The sequence below is a fragment of the Rhincodon typus genome, chromosome 24 (genome assembly GCF_021869965.1).
Source record: "Rhincodon typus isolate 14 chromosome 24, sRhiTyp1.1, whole genome shotgun sequence".
In the NCBI taxonomy this organism is placed as follows: Eukaryota; Metazoa; Chordata; class Chondrichthyes; order Orectolobiformes; family Rhincodontidae; genus Rhincodon; species Rhincodon typus.
Window position 1 is genome coordinate 39,485,322 of NC_063355.1, and position 21,879 is coordinate 39,507,200.

Genomic DNA, 21,879 nt, shown 5'->3' on the forward strand with positions numbered 1-21,879 from the left:
CCCTGACTGGATCATTTGGCTCAGGATGGACTAGGAGTTAAAGCTGGCCTATATTCTGCCCTGTTTGTGGCAGTTTACTAGCTTAGTCTAAAAGGAAGCTCAACACCAATGACCTTCAAAGGGCTGCATCATCAACTGTTTATACAAGCTTTGAGGTAATATTACCACAAACCTCCTGTTTTTGTTTCAGCTGCTCAGCTATTTGGTACCTAAACACTGAATAAACTTCCAAAGCAGATCTGCAGCAATTTGATGAATGCACCATTTAATAGCCGCAGCATTAAATAGGATGATTGGACAAGGATTCTGCTCTGTACTTAGAACCACTAATTATTAGATTCTTCAAATCACACTGTTGTACAATGATATAACCATGAGATGCTGATTATTGGGTTGACAGTACATCCAAAATATTTTATGTTCCTATGGCTAATAGCAGATTGTTGATTACAAGTTTATCCCCAATGCATTTTGTCATCAAGGAGGAAACCCTCACAATTGATCCTTGCAACAAAATTTGGAAAAATGATATTGAAATGGATGTAATACCGAAATGGTAACCAAAGATTTTGAAATCAAATCACACTACATGGGGTTGTAAAACTTAATTCGTTATAGCTGGTATTTTTTGTTCACTACTTGATTAGTAAACTTGCTTGACAACTTAATGCAACACTCATTTGAACAATAATTGCTATGAATATCCACCCTCTCATGAGAAGGTCTTATTGGAGCAACTAGAAAAAGACAATTGTGGATTACCAAATATTTCACAAGATCGTCTTGAAGTCGTTTGTGAATTCTGTTTTGTCCATTTAACGGTGGTTTCGTAATATCAGAGCTCTATTGCTGGTGAACAGTGCTTCAGTTTCTGTTGTAGATGGTCATTGATAACTCTTGGAAAGAAAATCAAAGTTTTACAATAATGTTATGCAGATTGCTACTTGTAGAATTTGCAGTGTAGGGAACCTTGCTAATTCTATCAAAAGGAAGATTAGCCACCAGCATAATCCAGTTGGCTCTTTTAAGTCGGGTCGATGTAGCATGCATTAAGCTAGAGATAGCCAAACTGAAGGAGTGGGCAGGGACGGTATTAAAGAGGACAGGTTGGCTCATGGCTTTTGCAAGGAATTGTACTGCAGTACTGGATGTATTGGAGTCCGTGAAACTTCAGCCCTTCGCTGTTACCAGAGAGGGATATGTAAGGGAAAGAACATCAACCCAGAGGGAGAATGAGTAATTAAGTACAGAGCACATTGAGGTCATCTGTCTCTAATGATATTTGAAAGCAGCCCTATGACGACTTTATTTTTACTTCACTCCAGCAAATGGCTGATTTGTACTATAAAGGACCCAGGAAGTGCAAATTTGACACTTTTTGCTATTATCACTGTTTGTTTTGCTTGCAGACATTTTCAGTGGGGCACTTGGCTGCCTTTGTGTAATAATGATGACATGAACACACCCTGTACTGACAATTTATTAATTCTAGGGACCCAGCAGTCAGGGAAAAACATTGGCAGTGACTCACATGAAATCGAATACTTGCACTCTGTCTTATCAATAATTACTATTTGTGCAAAGCAGAGACCACCATTTATTTTCTTCATACATTTGCATACAATATGTGCAAAACTAGTGATTTTAGCAAATGAGCTTTCACCCTCAGACTGTACTATTAATGTACTTTTGGTATACGATATCAGCATTTCAGAAAGATGGTGACTTCTGAAGTTACCAGGCTAAAGTCAAGGCGCTCACTGAAGCAAAAACAGAAGTTGCTGGAAAAGGTCAGCAGGACTGACAGCATCTGATTTTTCTTCAGAGTTAACATTTCAAATCTCTCTCCTCAAAGAGAGATTTGCAATCTGCAGTTCTTTCAGTTTTTATTTGCTCACTGAAGCAAATGCATTGCTATTCACTTAGGGAATGTAACTACTTTTATAAAATTATAATCCAGCAATTGATTTTTGTTTTATGTGGTGTTACTACACCACCATCTCTCCTCAGTCCCAATACAGTTAATTGCTAAACAGACTGCTTATCCAGCGTGCAGATTAGCAGAAATTTCCTTCAGTTACATTGGCTTCTGTCTATCACAACTGTCCCTGCCACTTCCTCACTGCTGACTCCATTCCAATTTCCTGGCAATAGTCTGAGGCTAGACCACATTTTTTATAACCTTGAGGTCATACTTGTCTCTAAGATCAGTTTTCAACCATATATCCATGCCATCCCTAAAGGCTGTCTATTTCTGCCTCAGTAACACCAACTATTTCTACCCTTCCTGAGATTTTTTGCAGCTGAAATTCTCATCCGTGTCTTTATGAAATTTTGACTTGACTGTTCGAATATTCTAATGCCATACTCTAATCCACTCCTAGCTGGTCACCCACATTCTACCCCCAATAAACTGGAAATCGTCCACAACTGTACACCCTATGTCCTAGTTCGCACAAAGTTCCATTCATCTATTTACCTGTCCTCGTTGACTAAGTAGTTGCCATTTCAGCATCTCACTTTTAAAACTCCCATCCTGTCCTCAACCCTTGCCCTGCCTCATAGAACATAGAACATTACAGCACAGTACAGATCCTTCGGCCCTCGATGTTGCGCCGACCTGTGAAACCAATCTGAAGCCCATCTAACCTACACTATTCCATTATCATCCATATGTTTATCCAATGACCATTTAAATGCCCTTAAAGTTGGCGAGTCTACTACTGTTGCAGGCAGGGCATTCCACACCCTTACTACTCTGAGTGAAGAACCTACTTCTGACATCTGTCCTATATCTATCACCCCTCAATTTAAAGCTATATCCCCTCATGCTAGCCATCACCATCCCAGGAAAAAGGCTCTCACTGTCCACCCTATCTAATCCTCTGATCATCTTGTATGTCTCTATTAAGTCACCTCTTAACCTTCTTCTCTCTAACGAAAACAGCCTCAAGTCCCTCAGCCTTTCCTCATAAGACCTTCCCTCCATACCAGGCAACATCCTGGTAAATCTCCTCTGCACCCTTTCCAATGCATCCACATCCTTCCTATAATGCGGTGACCAGAACTGTATGCAATACTGCAAGTGCGGCCGCACCAGAGTTTTGTACAGCTGCAACATGACCTCATGGCTCCGAAACTCAATCCCTCTACCAATAAAACCTAACACACCGTACGCCTTCTTAACAACCCTATCAACCTGGGTGGCAACTTTCAGTGATCTATGCACATGGACACCGAGATCTCTCTGCTTATCCACACTACCAAGAATCTTACCATTAGCCCAGTATTCTGTATTCCTGTTACTCCTTCCGAAGTGAATCACCTCACACTTTTCCACATTAAACTCCATTTGCGACCTCTCAGCCCAGCTCTGCAGCTTATCTATGTCCTTCTATAACCTGCAACATCCTTCCGCACTATCCACAACTCCACCGACTTTAGTGTCATCTGCAAATTTACTAACCCATCCTTCTACGCCCTCATCCAGGTCGTTTATAAAAATGACAATCAGCCGTGGCCCCAAAGCAGATCCTTGCGGTACACCACTAGTTACTGAACTCCAGGATGAACATTTCCCATCAACCACCACCCTCTGTCTTCTTACAGTTAGCCAATTTCTGATCCAGGGACAAGGGATACTTGGACAAGGGATAGGCTCCATTGACTAGACAGGCTGGGAAATCGGCTGAAAAAGTCAAGATAGAAAGAACTAGTAAGAAATATGCTGGGAAGTCTCACCGTAAAACTATCCACATCCAGATTATTACAGGCACATTGCCCATCATCCTTTATTTATTGATATAATATTATAAATCCAGGAAATCAGCATTCCTGTGTTGACCTATCTTGGTAGTTCCCTTTACAACACTGTAGATTTTCATGAGATTGGAAAAGATGGTATGCCATTTCCACAAAATGGTCCAACTCCTACAGTCCAGACAAACAACCACATCACAAGCAAGATTTGAAGCAGTCTGAATTTGAAGCATTGAAATTTTATCCCAATTCTTCTTAACTTGGGAGTAGCATTTATTAAAATGCCCAAGAGCTTGCCCCTCTTTGTTTCTCTAATCTCCTCCATCTCCAGAAACTTCTGGGATTAATGCACTCCTCCAATTACAACCTGTTGAGCATCTTTGATCAGAATCATTTTTACCAATGGGGGCATTTACTTAAGCTTCTGATACATTGGGCTGTAGAATCCCTTTCTGAAACCTCTCCACCTCAATTTACACCTTTTAAAATACAAAACCTTCCTCTTTGACCAACCTTTTGTCAAAATGATCCAGTATCTCCTTTTATTTAATTATGTGGAAGGTATTGTATACGTACGAGTTGTCATGTAAAATTTTAACACGTGAAGAACATTTCTGTTCTGCAGAAGGGTCACTCGACCCGAAACATTAACTCTGATTTCTCTCCAATAATTGCTACCGGACCTGCTGAGCTTTTCCAGCAATTTGTTTTTGTCTCTGATTTACAGCATCTGCAGTTCTTTTGTTAATTTTTTGAAAGATTATTTGTTACTGGATAGATGGAATTGTTATCTTAGCTGCTGTCGGCTGTATATTGCCCATGCAATGTCCTTGATTGCTTTCCAATCACAACTCCCATTTAACTGATCTGACTGCCAACATGTAACATTTTATCCAGACAGAAAGCAAGAGTGGCATCAACCAAACCTATTTTTCTCACCACATAGAGATAACATCCAGTACATTTGATTTATTTTCTTTAATCTAGTGGCTGAAATTTCTTGGGGAGGGTGACAGGTGAGTGCCAATTTGTGATACGTGCTCCCCATTGGTAGAAGGTAAAGTTGCCATACCCTTATCAGAGCCTAGGGCTGCTCTCACATTAGAGACTATCGGCAGTGGTTTAACCTGACGGTCACCACACCTCAGGCAATAGAGGAGGTGGAAAAGGAGAATCCTTTATGGTAACACCAGCTGGTGCAGGAATTGAACCTATACTGTTGCTATCACTCTGCATTACAAACAAGTTGTCCAGCCAACTTTCCGAACGAGATTCCACAAAAGGAAGCATTCATTGTAATAATTTGCCCCTTTTATTTTGGAATGATACTACAACCATTGGACACGAAGTTCAAAAGGGAGAGATAATGGGCATATCAGGAAAAAAGGAACCTCCTGTGTTTAAACCATTCACATCTAATTGTCCTTTCATTTGATCTCTAAAGACAGGGCTATATATGTAGTGGTACAAACGGCCCAGTGACTCAGACAGCTCAACTTCTGCCATCTAGTGGACAAGGTGCTGAAACCAAAACCAAACAGAAATGTCTGTACACATGGACATCATGAAGTTGGGGAAAAAGAAATTGACTTTATCCAGGAAATCTTGCACATTTTCAGGAAAGGATCATATTTGTTACAAGGGTTTTATCTTCTCAGACCATGTACTATTTAAGTAGTTTGAAAATGCAGTACAGCATAGTAAATAAATGACCCTCCTGGTCTGAAAACAATACATGCGATTCATCTGATCTTTCAACAATTTTAACTCTCCATTTTCCCAAATGTGCAGGTGAAATGTCTTTCCCACACACTTTAAGAAAACACAATCAACAACAAACATGTTAACATGTAAAATCAACTCTGCCTTTCCAAGGACAATTTATGTAATAGTGTTGACAGCACTAGCAAGATCCTCATTCTGTGTTTTTTTAAAAATTCATTCACGGGATGAGGATGTCACTAGCTAGGCAGCATTTATTGCCCATCTCTAATCGCCCAGAGGGCAGTTAACAGTCAACCATGTTGTTGTGGGCCTGGAGTCACATGTAGGCCGGACCAGGTAAGGATGGCAGTTTCCTTCCCTAAAAGGACATTAGTGAACCAGTTGGGCTTTTTCCAACAATCGACAATGAATAAACGATCATCATTAGATTCTTAATTGCAGATGTTTTTATTGACTTCAAACTCCATCTGCCATGGCATGTTTCGAACCTGGGTCCCCAGATTAACAGCACAGCGATAGTAGCACTAAGCCATTGCCTCCCTGAATGAAAACGTTTTTTGAAAATAAAGACACTGCATGATTTAGGTCGTCAGTCAGATTATTCCATAGAACTGATTTCATTTGACTATAAAATATACATAAATAATATAGAACACCAGATATCAAGTAACTTCAAGGTATGTATCTTTTCAGTATTCGACAGCAGTTGTATAAGGATGTCTCTGTTTTTAAACTTTTTTAAACTTGAAAATCTCAAGAACGGTAGTTATAACTACAGCCCAAAAAATGGGCAAAATAAATTGTATAATTATGTTTCCTCTTTTTCTAAAGAGGTTAGCACATTTTGGAATTTTATGCCTTTATAAAAAATTAGTGGCAAAGTTGACAGAACTCGAGCATAATGTAATTGAGAACTAATGTGAGATTTCACATCACTATTTGATTAGTTAGAGGTGATGAAATTTCTTAAAATTAAATCAAGATCCAGGTTAGAGGAATCCGCCATGCAATACCTAAGTGCTGACATTTTTTTGCAAATTATTATATCTATAAAGAGTTGTTTGTGTTTAACCAGAAACAGTTTCTCCTGGCAGGAGCATTAGCAACCAGAGACTAGATTTAAGGTTAATTGACTAAAAGTATCAGCAAGGATAAGAGTATTTTTATCCCCTTAACAAGCTGTTGAAATGTACTCGCTGAATGGCAGTGGAAACAGATTCAATGGTAACTTTCAAAACAGAATTTTCATTTACTTTAAAATTACGATTGAAATTAGAAAATTATGGAAAAAGCAAGGGAGTCAATGTGTAGTTCTTTCAAAGAGCTCTAATATATCTATTACAGGAGAGTTTGTTATTTATGAAATAATTACTTTTGTATCTTCAGAACACCTTTAAAGTGTGATGTGCCATGTGGTCTTTACGAGGACTTATTAACTGCATGACATGTAGAATTGTGCAAAAAGAGTAAAACAAGTTCTTTAAGACTACATATCCTAGTCGCTATTAAATAAACACACAAAGATTAGTATTTGTTGGGTGAGGGACACAGCAAAATGGAAGCATCTTGCAAATTTTCTGAAGTTAACAATATTAATCAATTCTGATGAAAAGTCAGTGACCTGAAACATTAAACTCAGGTTCTCCCCTCCAGATGCTGCCTAACCTGCTTTTTCCAGTGTTTTTTGTTTTCAGATTTCCAGCATCTGCAGTTATTTTGCTTTTGTGAACTTTATTTTCCGTTCAGCCTCCAGCATGAAATGCTTGACTTCTATTTCTGTTACATAAGGTTGCTTTGCATCTCTGACAAAATGTGTCTCTATGAAATGGGACACCTGAAGTATAGTGAACCTGTACTGACTTGTTGCCAAAAAAAAATCTATATAATAGATAAATGGAATTCCATTACACTTTAATATAAGAAATCATTGACTCGAACAGCCAACCTCTATCGAACACATGGCACAAACTAATTACTTTAGGAGCTGATCTATGTCATACTTGGTGCAAATGAGAATTCACATAAAATTTCTTGCAAAGTAAAAAGAAGCAAGTATTCATAAAGCAGTCAGCAGGTTAAATGACAGCACTTGCTGCTGATGCCTAAGAAGGTTGCAAGATTGTAAGGTTGCTGCTATCCATATACTTGGATTGATGCAATTCAAGATAGTCACCTGAAGGTGGGAATTGAACCCGGATCCCTGGCGCTGAGAGGCAGCAGTGCTAACCATTGAGCCACCAATTCGATTGCTCAAACTATTAAACTTTAAACAAAACACACTTTATTCTTACACATAGTGACAATACAAACAAACACAAACTGGCATAACCTTAACTATCGAAATACTCAACAAAACAATATACTATTTAACTACGACTCATCAACTGTTCTAATATAGCAGCATCCCATAAACACACTCTTGGCAAGGGCAAATTCAGCAAAAACAGATTTCCTTCAATTGCTATCTCCTCCAGTCCAGAAGGAACACTGACAGAATGAATCTGGCAGCAGAGAGAGAACAGAAGCTTTTTGTAGCAGCAGAGAGACAGCTGTATCTAGCGGCTTCAACTCCAAAATCCCAACTTCAATAATTGAAAGCAAAACGAAAACCCTGAGTATATATGAGCCTGATTCCACTCACTCATTCATGCTTCTTTTGTCTAATTTAAAAAGAACAAAGCTATGTACTCTGCTTTCCATGGAGCTGACCCCTTGGCACCAGTTTTACAACACCCCTCCCTTCAAGAGGGGCAGGACAGAACAAATTCCTCTTAAAAGTGTTATCAAAGTAGTCCAGTTGTACATCCAAGTTTCTGCAGCATATGCCCTATGCTTTCCATTACTAAAGTATTCAATTCACCTGCTGTTGTAACACACAGTGTAATCAAATTTATTCTCATCAGCTTTCTCATACCTTTGTTTATCAGGTAGACCAGGAGTTAAGAGGACAGGTAGATCTGTTCTGTGAACTAACAGGACATTTACCTCACCATATGGATGGACACCAGCATGTTCATGTTTTACCAGGTAAGAACAAACAAAATATTTAACTGTATAATAATTGTATACTTGTCTTTATTTTAAAATTCCATTTAAGGAGTTAAACAACATGTCAAGGAAACACAGAACATAGAATACTGCAGCACAGGAATAGGCCCTTCAATCCACCATATCTGTGGTGACCATGATGCCATTTGCCTGCACACGATCCGTATCTTTCTATAACCTGCCTGTTCATGTGCCTGACTAAATGCCTCTTAAACTTTGCTAACGTATCTGCTTCTACCAACTTCTCTAGCATTCCAGGCACCTACCACCATTTATGTTTCTTAAAAAAAAAAGTTCCCTTGCACATCTCCTTTTAACTTTTCACCTTAAACCTATGCCCCCTAGAATTTGACTTTTCCACCCTGACAAACAAACTCAAATTATCCACGCTTCTCATAATTTTCCCCTCAGCCTCCTAAAATCTAATGAAAAAAAAATCCAAGTTTGTCCAAGCTTTCCTTATAGCTACTACACTCCAATCCAGACAACATCCTGGTAAACCTCTTTTGCACCCTCTCCAAAGCCTCTACATCCTTCTGAAAGTGTGGCAACCAGAACTGCACATAATATGTGGCCCAACTGAAGTTTTATACAGCCGTAACATGATTTCCCAACATTCATACTCAGTGCCCAGACTGATGAAGGTAACAATGTCATGCACCTTTGTTACCACCTTACCCACTTGTGTTGCCACTTTCAGGAGCTGTGGACTTGCACCCAAAGGTCCCGCTGTATATCAGTGCTCCCAAGTATGCTACCATTTATTATATATTTTCTTCTTGCAGGAAAGGTTGAGCGAGATATAAAAAGGTAAGGAGAGGTAGGGGAGGGGAGTTAATGTGGAGAGGGGAGGTAGGGAGGTAGGTAGGTAGGTAGTTGTATGCTCAGGCAATTGTGGACCAGGTCACCGCCGTCATCTTGTCCTAGAACACTTGAGTCTCTGTGTGGCTTCCGGCGATGGAGGGGCACAATGGATATGATTTTCACCGTGTGACAGCTGCAGGAGAAATGCAGAGAAAGAACCTACCTCCATATGTAGCCTTTGACACCATCAATCAGGAAGCATTATGGACTGTCTTCTGCTTTGGTTGGGCCATGAAGTTTGTCACCATCCTTCACCCTGCTCCATGATGGACATGGAAGTCATGGTAATGACAAATGGCTCCACCACCGACCCATTCCCCATTCAAACAGGGCTGCGGCATCGCCCCCCCCATACTGATCTACCTTACAGCAATGCTTCACCTCACTGTTGGAGTGGAGCTAACTTACAGAACCAGCGGGAAATTATTCAGCCTCTGCTACTTTCAAGCCAAAACCAGAATCACCCCAACCAGTGTCATTGAGCTGCAGGAGCAAATGATGCTTGAGTGTGTGCAATCTCCGAGGGTGTACTCCAGACCATTGTCAGCTCCTTTACAGAGGCGTAAGAGAGCGTGGGTCTCACCCTGAACATCCGCAAGACCAAGGTCCTTCATCAACCCAGCCTGGCATTGTACAGCAAACCCCTGATCAAGGTCCACGAAAAGGCCTTGGAGAACATTGAGCACTCCTAATACCTCAGAAGTGTCATAGAATAGAAGATCATAGACTCCCTACAGTGTGGAAACAGGCCCTTCGGCCCAACAAGTCCACACCAACCCTCAGAGCACCCACCCAAACCCATCCCCCTATAACCCACCTAATGTACAAATCCCTGAACACTACAGGCAATTTAGCATGACCAATCCACCTAGCCTGCACATCTTTGGACTGTGGGAGGAAACCCACGCAGACACAGGGAGAATGTGCAAACTCCACACAGACAGTTGCCTGAGGGTGGAATTGAACCCAGCCCCTTGGTGCTGAGAGGCAGCAGTGCTAACCACGGGGCCACTGTGCCACCCTGCCACCCCCTGTGCGGTCAGCCACAGTAGCTATTGAAGAAGAGATTCAGCATCACCTCCAGTGAGCTGGCGCAGCCTTCAGCCGCCTGAGGAAAAAGGTGTACGAGGACAACAATATCAGATCCAACACCAGCATCACGGTTTACAGAGCTGTGGTGATCCCTGCCCTCTTATATGGCTCTAGAGATGTGGACTGTCTACAGCAGACACCTCAAGGCACTAGAGCAGTACCAACGCTGCCTGCACAAGATCCTGTGAAAACACTGGGAAGACAGGTGCACCGACACCAGCATCCACTACCAGGCCAACATCCCCAGCATTGAGACACTGACCACCTTTGATCGGCTACGATGAACTGGGCTACGTCGTTCCGCGTGACCGACACCAGTCTCCCCGAGTAGATGCTGTACTCTCAGCTTCGAAACAGCAGGCGAGCCCCAGGTGGATAGAGGAAATGCTTCAGTGAGACCCTTAAGGCCTCACTGGCTAAGCCTGTCATTCCCACAAACACCAAGGAATTGCTGGGCCCAAGACTGTCTAAAGCGGAGATGGAGCATCTAGGAAGGCATGGAGCACCTCGAGACTTGCCACTGGGGGATAAAATGGAAGCCAGGCGAAAACAGTATAAGGAGTGTGCAGCCACACCAATGCCCACCTCTTCCAATGGCCACCACCTGCCGGAAGTGTAACAAAGCATGCGGTAGCTGTATTGGTCTGTACAGCCACCTATGTACTCACCCTGAGAGTGCAAGAATGTCATCTCATCTGGGAGGGACCGCCGATGATTTTCCTCTTGCGTTTGACCTCCTAACATGCGTCATCTCATACTTGTCTGGATTAAACTCCATCTGCCATTCCTCCACTCAACTTTCCAACTGATCTATATCTTGCTGTATCCTTTGACAATCTTCCTCACTATTCACAATTCCACCTATTTCACATCATCTGCAAACTTACTACTTAGACCACCTATATTTTAATCCAAATCATTTTATATATATATTACAAACAACATAGGTCCCAGCACTGATCCTTGGTAGCAGACCTCCAGTCTGAAAACCACCCCTCCACAACTATGCTCTGTTTCTATGACCAAGCCAATTTGGAATCCAACTTACCAACTCACCGTGGATCCCATGTGACCAGCCTAGCATGAGGGACATTGTCAAATGCTTTAGTGGAGTTCATGTAGACAACATCCACTCCTCTACCCTCATCAATTATCTTTGGCACCTCTTCAAAAACTCAATAGTTTGAGAAACAAGACCTCCCCTGCATAAAGCTATACTGACTATCCGTAAAGTCCTTCTTTTTCAAATGTGAATAAATGCTGTCCCTAAAAATACGTTCTTAAACAAAGGAACAACATTGGCTATTCTGCAGTCATCTGGGACCTCACCAGTTTCTAAAGAGGGTACAAAGATCTTTGTCAAGGTCCCAGCAATCTCCTCCTTTGCCTTCAGTTTGGAATAGATCCCATCAAGCCCTGGGGATCGAGCTACCTTGAATGTTTGTCAAGAGACCCAACACCATGTTCTTCATAATATTGACATGCCTCAGTGTCAACATACCTCTCCCTGATCTTACCAAACATGTCCTTCTCCTTGGTTAAAACTGATGCAAAGTATTCATTAAAGATCTCACCCTTTTCCTGCAGCTCCACACAAATTTCCTCTTTTGACCCTCTCTATAGTTACCCTCTTATTCCTAATATACATATAGAATGCCTGCAGATTCTCCTTATTCCTACTTGACAATGACATTTCATGACTCCTTCTAGCTCTCCTAGTTTCTTGTTTAAGTTCTTTTCTACTTTCTTTATGTTCCTCGAGCCTGTTTGATTTCAGTTTCCTAAACCATACATTTGCTTGCTTTTTCTTTTAGATAAAACTTTCAATATCTCTTGCCATCCAAAGTTCCGAAGGCCAGTCTTATCCTTATCCATAACAATCTTAGTGTATGGAATTATAATCGCTGTTCTAAAAATGCTCCTCCACTGAAACTTTGATCACCTAGGCAGACTCATTCCCCAATACAAGATCTAGTATGACCCCTTCCCTAAGTTGGATTACCTACATATTATTGCAACTCCTGGTTTGACCTAAGAAATATCGCCCCATCTAAGCTTCTGGCACTAAGGAAGTCCCACTCAATATTGGGGAAGTTAAAATTACCCACTAAAAACAACCCTGTTCTTACATCTTTCCATAATCCGCTGAAATATCGGTCCCCCTCTCTCCCGCGGGCTGTTGGGAGGCCCATAGTATAATCCTATCATAGTGATTGCACGTTTTTTATTCCTCAGTTCTACCCATATGGTGGGTAAGTAGTTAGAGGGAATCCTGAGGGACAGGATTTGCACGTATTTAGAAAGGCAAGGACTGACTAGAGATAGACACCATGGCTTTCTGTGTGGGAAATTATGTCTCACGAACTTGACTGAACTTATTGAAGTAACGAAGAGGATTGAGGAGGGCAGAGCAGTGGACGTGATCTATATGGACGTCTGTAAGGCGTTAGACAAGGTTCTACGGGGTAGACTAGTTAACAAGGTTAGATCAGATGGAATACAGGGAGAACTAGCCATTTGGATACAAAATTGGCTCGAAGGAAGGGGACAGAGGATGGTGGTGGAGGGTGCTTTTTGGACTGAAGGCCTGTGAGCAGCGGTGTGCCACAAGGATTGGTGCTGGATCCACTGCTTTTTTGTCACGTATATAAGTGATATGGATGCGAATATAGGAAGCATGGTTAGTAAGTTTGCAGATGACACCAAAATTGGTGATGCAGTGGACAGCCAAAGTTACCTCAGTGTACAACGTGACCGAGGGGAGATGGGCCAGGGAGTGGCAGATAGAGTTTAATTTAGATAAGCATCAGGAGCTGCATTTTGAAAAGGCAAATCAGGGCAGGACTTATACACTTAATGGTAAGGTCCTGGGGTGTGTTGCCAAACAAAGAGGCCTTGGGGGCAGGTTCATAGTTCTTTGAAAGTGGAGTCACGGGTAGACTGTGCAATGAAGAGGGCATTTAGTACGCATGCCTTTACTGGTCAGTGCATAGAGAATAGAAGTTGGTGGGTCATTTGCAGCTCTATAGGACTTCGGTTAAGCCAGTTTTCAAATGCCGCATTCAATTCTGGTCTCCCTGCTATAGAAGGATGTTGTGAAACGTGAAAGGGTTCAGAAAAGACTTACAAGGATGTTGCCCCAGGGTTGGAGGATTTGAGCTGTGTAGGGAGAGGCTGAATAGGATGAGGGGTGACCTTATAAAATCATGTGTGACATGTATAGGATGAATAGTAAAGGTCTTTTCCCCAGGGTATGGGAGTCCAAAACAAGAGGGCATAGGTTTAAGGTGAGAGGGGAAAGATTTAAAAGGGATTGAAGAGGCAACTTCTTCATGTAGAGGGTGATGCATGTATGGAATCAGCTGCCAGAGGAAGTGGTGAAAGCTGGTACAATTGCAACATTTAAAAGGCATCTGGATGGGTGTATGAATAGGAAGGGTTGAGGAGGATATGGGGCAAATGAGATTAGATTAGTGTAGAATATCCGGTCAGCATGGACGAGTTGGACCGATGGCCTGTTTCCGTGCTGTACATCTGTGACTCCATACAGCCCCTCTGATTAAGGAGAATGTGACATCTGTACTATGAGAGGACATCTCTGAGGGCTCATCCAGAGGTGCAAATCCCTCACCTTTTTACTTCCTTCTCCGTCTCACCTAAAATATCTAAACTCTGGAATATAGAGAGAAGGGCTGGACTGGCAGCTCAATTTTCAGTAATGGCTACCACATTATAGTCCTGTATACTAATCTAGTCTCTAAGCTCATCTTTCCTATGTTATACTCCTTGCATTAAAATACACTTCAGACCACTAGTCCCACCACGTTCATTCGCCTGGCCCTGCCTGTTCCTCCTATTACACTTACTTATTAAATCTTAACCTGGAATTTTTAACTTGTGGGGAAGAAAATTGCTATCAACATTTTACGTATTAACTTGCATTAGCTTATTGCCCTCTTCCAAGAGCTTGCTAATGCCAAGTTAGTGATGGGCTAGTTTAACAACTGATCCAAGCTTTGAAATCTTTGGAAAACGGTAAAGATGTCTCAACAATGTGGATACTGGCACATTAGGCCTTTGTAACAAAACTGTGCCATTAGTAGGAAGCTTCATCTCCACATGTGCTCACTCCCCTCTACTTCCAAGTCTATTAAAATGAAAAGGCAAATAAAATTGCAAGGATAGAATATTGGCTTGCTAACTGGATGCAGAGAGTAGGAATAAATGGGTCATTTTCAGGCTGGCAGGATGTCATGAGTGATGTGCCACAGGGATCAGTGCAGGAGCCTCAACTTTACAATTTATGTCAATGATTTGGATGAAGGGATTGAAGATACGGTAGCTAAATTTGCAAAGACACAAAGATAGACAGGAAAATTAAGAATAACACAGTGCGGAGCAGTAGGAACACAGCAGGCCAGGCAGCATCAGAGGAGCAGGAAAGCCGACATTTCGGGTCAGGACCCTTCTTAGAAATGGGCCCATTTCTGAAGAAGGGTCCCGACCCGAAAAATCAGCTTTCCTGTTCCTCCAGCTCCATACTTATCTCTGACTCCAGCATCGATGTTCTTACTATCTCGAGGCAGGAAAATTAGTTGTGAAGAGGACATAAGGAACCTAGAAGGGATGCAGATAGGTTAGATTTTTGTCCTATCACTTATCTCTTCCAAGGATGTGTGTGTCTGCCATGGACCTGTTGTCATTGGTAAATTGTAGTAGATCAAGGCAATCTGGGAGGCTAGAACCTCCCAAGCACTTCATAATTTTGGATGTCAGAGCCACTGGGCAGTAGGCATTAAGACACATTGCCTTATTTTTCTCTTAGTTCTAGATAAGGATGGCTAGAAAGATATGTGATGCTAAAGCAATTGATACATTGAAGTAAACAAAAAAAGAATGACTTCCACATTTGGAAAAGGACCCTAGTTCCTCTTAAGGCTAGGGAGGGTGTGTGGTAGAGGCACAAGGAGACTGGTGGGAGCAGAGGGAAAGGTAGGCTTCAGGGGGGAAGAAGGAAGGTGCAAAGTAGAGAGAACAGTTTTAAACCTCTCAACTAAGAATACTAAGAAAAACTAAGCTCCAGGAAAACCTGTAATTATTGTTGGAATGAATTCCCTGCAGATTAATGTGGAATCTCTAGCTTAATGCTACATTTCTTCAGGAGCCATGTGGAATAATGTAATGAATGGACAAAGTATCAATTGTTAAATTTTAATCAGAGATACAATAAAAAGGGTACATACGAACCTACGAATTGGTAGATCATTCATCCCCTTGACTTTGCTCTGCCATTCAACTCATTACCACTTAACCCCTTGCTTATCAGCAATTTATCACCGCCTTAAAGTCAGACTTTGCTTCTGCTGTCTTTTGAGTGAATGAAAATTTCAAAGATAACTATCTTAGAGAAAAGAGTAGTTAGTAACCTTCCACCTTTACACAAATGCAATGGAAACACATTAGCTGCAACCTCATCAATCTACGTAAATGCATATGTGATTATTTTGGAAAAATCTTTTGCTAACTTCTGTCTAACTTTTCTACTGTGGTGACTTAGAAAATAAGACCTTCCTTGTGAGTCATTGTGGCTTTACATTAAAATCAACAATTGTTGAGGCAACTGACAAATTCTTCAAATTCCATTTGAGAGAATCCAAATACTTCTATGCAAACATAGAAGCTATTGTTATTATACGACTATATCACCCAATAAATGAAGTGGTGAGAATAAAAACAGCCCTGAAAACAAAATAGCACTCAAGAAAATCTTAAAAGCCCATGAGAGAAATGAAATATTTTATGCCTTGATATCAGTCCAGAAGCTTCAGTCTTTGCTGTCAGATCTTCTGACTTGTCACCTAAGTGACTGATTCAAGGCTAGATTTTGCCAAGAAGGATGAAGGCCTGCCGTCATTGGCAATTAAGCACTGTGGCCTTCCCAAAAGCCGTCAGTCCAATCAGAGAGCCAGGAGCTCAGCAGTACTAGTGGTGACCATTACTGATGCTGCAGCTCCAGGAAGAGGGCACAAGTGCAGTTAAAGAGCACGGAGGTAGGTTGGGAAGCCAGATCCCAACAGTTGGGGCTTGAGGAGTGTCTGTGATTTGTCAGCAGCAACATTTGCTGAGTATTGAGACATTGAGTGAGCATAAAAGGAGGATACCTCCACGCCCCTTACTGCCTTCCCTGAACCCACCCTTAAGCCTGCTGAGATGTGGCCAGGTTTCACTGGACGGTTTCCCAATGCAGTGACAACTCCAGTTCTTACTCCACCCATCCTCCCAACAGGCAATACCAACAAAAAGTAGGAAATGGCTTTAAATGCTCACCTAGGTGGCAAATGGGCTTCCAGTAGATAACCCAGCCATCTTCCCCACCATTGGCAAGTGGCATAAATTAAGAAATGACTGTGCTCCTCTCCCACATCTTCCCTCTTCATTATGCGAGCCTTCACATCTTCCAGCTGATCCTCACCTCAGAATTCAGACGGACTAAAAATCTAGGCTGTGCAAGATTTCCCTTTAAAGCAGGTCTCTATTGTTCAGGTGCATGCAGAAGTCTTATCACCCATGCAAAAACTTTGCAATTATCCAAATTTTCAATTGCTGTTATCTTAAACGATCATCCTGTTTGAGCGTTTTTAATCTCAGAATCTAAAACATCGAACTAACGCAATTAGAAGGATGAAATGCTGAAATCTAAAGATCAACTTTGTGAAGATTCTTGATAAATCACAGCATGATGATTAAAAACTAATGGAGCTGTTGTGTTCATCTGCTTTACTTTTTGGTACACAGGTATAAGAGATATATTTGCACAAGTACTTTCAGATTATGGAATCAAGTATACTCGAGTCCCTATAGAACCAGGCCTGCATGACTGTGATTGGATAGGACAACAGCTGATGGACTTCTATCTGCAAGTCGAAAAAGATGCATTCAATTCAATAGACGTATTTAAACAACATGGAATCAGGTAAATGCCAAAACTATGCTGGAGGCAGGTATAATCCTTTAATGTGCTTCATGCAAGTAATAATTACTTTAGGCCAAAATTACAGCCACCATCTCTTTCCTTTCAAGTACACATTTCTCCCACCTTTTCAATCAGCAGTCCGATATATGGTTATGATCATGTACCAACTAGCGTCACCCTTCACTCTGCCCTATCTCACATTGAGTTATCCCTTGTGTTTTGCCTCCAGTTTCTAATAAGGACAATTATAAAACTAAAAAAGGGCTTTAAAAAAAAGGAAGACTTGAGAAATCAGTTAAAATTGTTTTCACCTGAAGCCTGTTAAAGTTTGTTTTTAAAAGTCACAGAGGTCTGTAGTGCAGAAAAAGGCCCTTCAGACCACTGATTCAAAAAAAAACCCATTTAACTATTCTCATCTCATTTTCCAGCACTTGGCCTGTAACCTTGTGTGCCTTGGCATTGCAAGTGCAGAGCCATACAGCATGGAAACAGACACTTTGGCCCAATTCATCCGTGCTGACCAAATTTCCTAAACTGAACTGGTTCTATTTGCTTGGTCCATATTCCCCTTCAACCCTTCCTATCCATGTACCTGTCCAAATCTATTATATGTTGTAATTGTCCTCACTTCTACTACTTCTTTTGGCAGCTCACTCTAAATACTACTGAAATGCTAGGAGGGTTTCTGCCTCTACCACCCTTACAGGCAGAGAATTCCAGATTCCCACCACCCACTGGCTGAAAAAACATCCTCTCAATCCCCTCTAACCTCCTGTCTTAAATCTATGTCCCCTCAGTCATTGATCCCTCCACCAAGGGGAAAAAGTTCCTTACTGTCTAGCCTGCCCCTCAAAACTTTATACATCTTAACTGTGTTCCCCTCAGTCTCCTCTGCTCCAAGGACTCAAGGTCTGCAGAAAAGGCAACATCCTGGTCCAATCCTGGTTTGAATGGTCCTGTTGATTGTTTTCTGCACAATAAAAAGGGCCTGTTTTCATCTTATCGAGCTCCTGTGTCAGTTTTGCTTTGGCTTGATGAGAACATTCTAGCATGGAAAATTCCAATTAATCTGTATTATTTTAATAAAGAAATTTCTCCCATCTCCAGTACTGTGGATCATTCCCTAACCTCGATAGCATGGCTCAAACTCCACGGCCAGACAAACATCTCTCCGTCTATCCTACGGCAGCAATAGTTGAGGAAATAACTTTCCACATCCACTTGTCAAGTCCATTCAGGATCCAGTACTCTTCAATCCAGTCACTGCTCACTCTAAAGCTGCAGTAGAAAAAAGCATAACCCATCCAATCTTTCCTTAGCCAACCCATCCTTCCAGATATAAATCTGGTAAGCGCCCTCTGAACCACCTCCAACTTATTTACATCCTTCCTTAAAACAGACCCAAACTGCACAGTATTGGAGATGTGCTCTTACAGTGCCCTGCATAACTGAACTTACTTTTATGTTCATTTCATCCTGTACTAAAGGATTAGCCTTCTTGATTACATGTTGTACCTACATACAAATATTTTGTGACTTGATTCATGAGAACACTAACTACTCTGCACATTGGAATTCCACTTAAAGGAACAGAATGCTTTTTAAGCGGACAGCGCATCGGAAAATGCTGTCTCTCTGAACCAATATTCCAAGAGTACTGGTTCAAGGATATTAGCTTATGCCTTAAACTCCCTAGATATCTATCACATTTTCTGACAGCCTCAAACATAATTTCCAGTATTGTGGAATGCCAAACTATTTACCTCTATGTTCTCCACTCAGCATTTATGGATGTCAGTATAATTATTAAATATTCCACACTATAACATTCATCAAGAAGCAGTCTTTGGATGTAGTGTTGCAAACAAAGCAATGCTTCTTAACAGCTTTATGCTGCAGGAATAACCTAGAAATATTACGATTTCTGATGCTCACAACTGCCTCTTCATACTAATTAGGCAACAGGAGTTCATTTGTTCCAAGGAGAATAATGTCCACCTCACTGCTTGCCGCCACCACCACCCCCCCAACCCCCCCAAAAAATAGTATCCTTCATCTTGGAAGGATTGAGCAGTTGTGATGTTGATATCTGCCTTGGGGACTATGTCCACTGCTTCAGAAGGATCATCAATACTGGAACAAATTTCTGACTTGTTGATTTACTCAAATTCTTGGGAAAGATTCCTGTTGAGAAAGCAAGAATAAAGGAGACATACTTTGTTATAATTGAAATTGAACCCGTCCTGGCCAACTGCAACTAAGTGACATGCCTGCAGTTTCATGTTATGACATACCTCTGGAGCAAGTGGGACTTGAAGCCAGGCCTCCAGACTCAGAGCTAGGGACATAGCCACTATGCACAGCCCCTGGAATACAGTGTAGACTTATTGGAATGATATCTGGACCCAAGGCTTTTTGCTAAGTCAGGGTATTAAGGGATAGAAGATTAAAGGTAGGTAGATGGACTTTGGTTGCAACCACACATTATCTTAATAGTCTTATCAAGTGACCTGCTTAACTGCAATGAATGCTTCTTAATATAGTAAGTTCCTTAGTGGACAATTGAGGGATCAGTTTGCTAAACACTTGTTTGGCTGTAAGCTCCATCTATCTCAACACTTAATAATTTGTTGTGTTAACAAACAGAAATTACATTTATCTCAAATGATGGCTGACAATTTTTTTTTTTACTCCCGACAGGTGGGCTGATATCTATATTGGCCTAACAACAATGGGGAAAAATATGTCAGTATCAAATATCCAGCGAGTTATTGAGAATGCCATAGCCACAAGGGCAGACATCTCCTGTGGGAAAAGATTCCGACGTCTGCAGGATGATGCAATATTGACAATGGAATTAATGGTACATCCTGGTTATCCCAGCTTTCCTGAAGAGGGTGGATGCGGTGAAGGGCCTGATGAGTTTTCGATGTCTGCAGATAGATTTCTTGAACTGCAAACCCTCAAGGAGTCAAAGCTACTAAAATATTATGAGGACAAAAATATACAACTGTGCTCTTTCAAAGACATAAAGGAAATAGGATCTGAGAAAATAATTCAGAGGGAGGGAGACGAACATAGACTTGAGGCTTTCAGGGACTAGAAGATGGCAATGCCAGAAATCTTTGCAAATTAAATGCCATGGAATCACAGAAAAAGACATGGGTTTACAAGTGAAACTAGATTATCCAATATTTCACTGGTCATACAGAAAAATACTTAACCTTTAATGGAATTGGAATTCAACTACAGTAAGAAATCCCCTTTCGGAAACTTCAGTTCCAATCAGAGCAGATATCAGTGCCAATTCTTAACGAAAATCTAAATCATCAGTTGAACTTATTGGGTGTTCAAGGAAATAGAAATTATGTTCAGTGCTGTGTTTCAAATACTTCAAAGTTTGCTACCCACAGCATCAAACAATGAAGTAACAAGGCAACCAATTTTGATAAAATTAATGCCTCAGAGAAAGCTTGTATTTAGAAAGCATTAAACTATACTTATATAAATGAATACTGACATACAGAATTACAAAACAATGTGCAATAACTTGAAACTTAATATGAAGACATGGGAGAAATCATTGATTAATGATTAAAATCAGCATTTGGTCATAAATAAAAACTGGTGACAAACTGTTCAACTGAACAATTTTCACAGAATCACAGAACTGCTGTGACACAGGAGGCTATACATCCCATCATGCCTGCACAAGTTCAGTTAGCTACTGCTAATCACCTGTCTTTTTCCCCCGCCATGTCCCTGAACAGCATCATTATCTAAATTATCATCCAATGCCTTTCTGAATGCCTCAATTACAGCATGCATTTGTGGGCACTGGAGTATGTCTCTAGTTCCTTGATGCAAAGTACTATGTTATCCATCATAGAGTTATTGGCAAAGTTTATGGTTTGGACGGTCCTAATACAAACATAACTGCACCCATAAATTCCTGAAACACTACAGTCTATGCTGCCCACGAGGTTATTTCACAACTGTGAGGTGGACGGGAGAGTATCCTAGGTCTGGATGGCTGCTGATTGGTTGTACTCAAGTATGCGGTTTTTAAAAAACGGTTTTGATTTGACTGACTTTTGACTTAAATACCAGACAATGTGCTGTTGTATAAAGGTAACAGAACATTCAAATGAATCTTAATAGAATTGTCAAATAAAATTTAATGATTTGGCTCTTGTAAGATGCTTATCTAATTCATGGCATTAATACTTGCAAACTAGAAAGTACACAACCAAAATAGATCAGGAAGCTTTGCACTATAAGCATGATTGCCTGGATTATGCATTTATTTTTCTGTTTGTAGTTTCCTCAAATGCATTTGTACCTGTTTCTGCCAATAGATGAACCTTTCCACAGAAAGGTTTGTTCTCCTCTAGTAGTATAGTCTTTGTACATATCAC

General features: G+C 41.0%; 1 protein-coding gene across 2 annotated transcripts in view; it reads left to right on the plus strand.

Moving 5' to 3' along the window:
- ydjc (YdjC chitooligosaccharide deacetylase homolog) overlaps positions 1-21,659 on the plus strand; it is a 77,061-nt gene extending 55,402 nt beyond the window's left edge. For both annotated transcript variants that reach the window (XM_048611591.1, XM_048611590.1), the window contains exons 4-6: positions 8,412-8,511; positions 17,284-17,461; positions 20,162-21,659. In XM_048611591.1, coding sequence (XP_048467548.1) covers positions 8,412-8,511; positions 17,284-17,461; positions 20,162-20,564 — 681 coding nt within the window. In that variant the 3' untranslated portion in view covers positions 20,565-21,659. The remainder of the gene's footprint in view (positions 1-8,411; positions 8,512-17,283; positions 17,462-20,161) is intronic.
- The last annotated feature ends 220 nt before the right edge of the window (positions 21,660-21,879 follow it).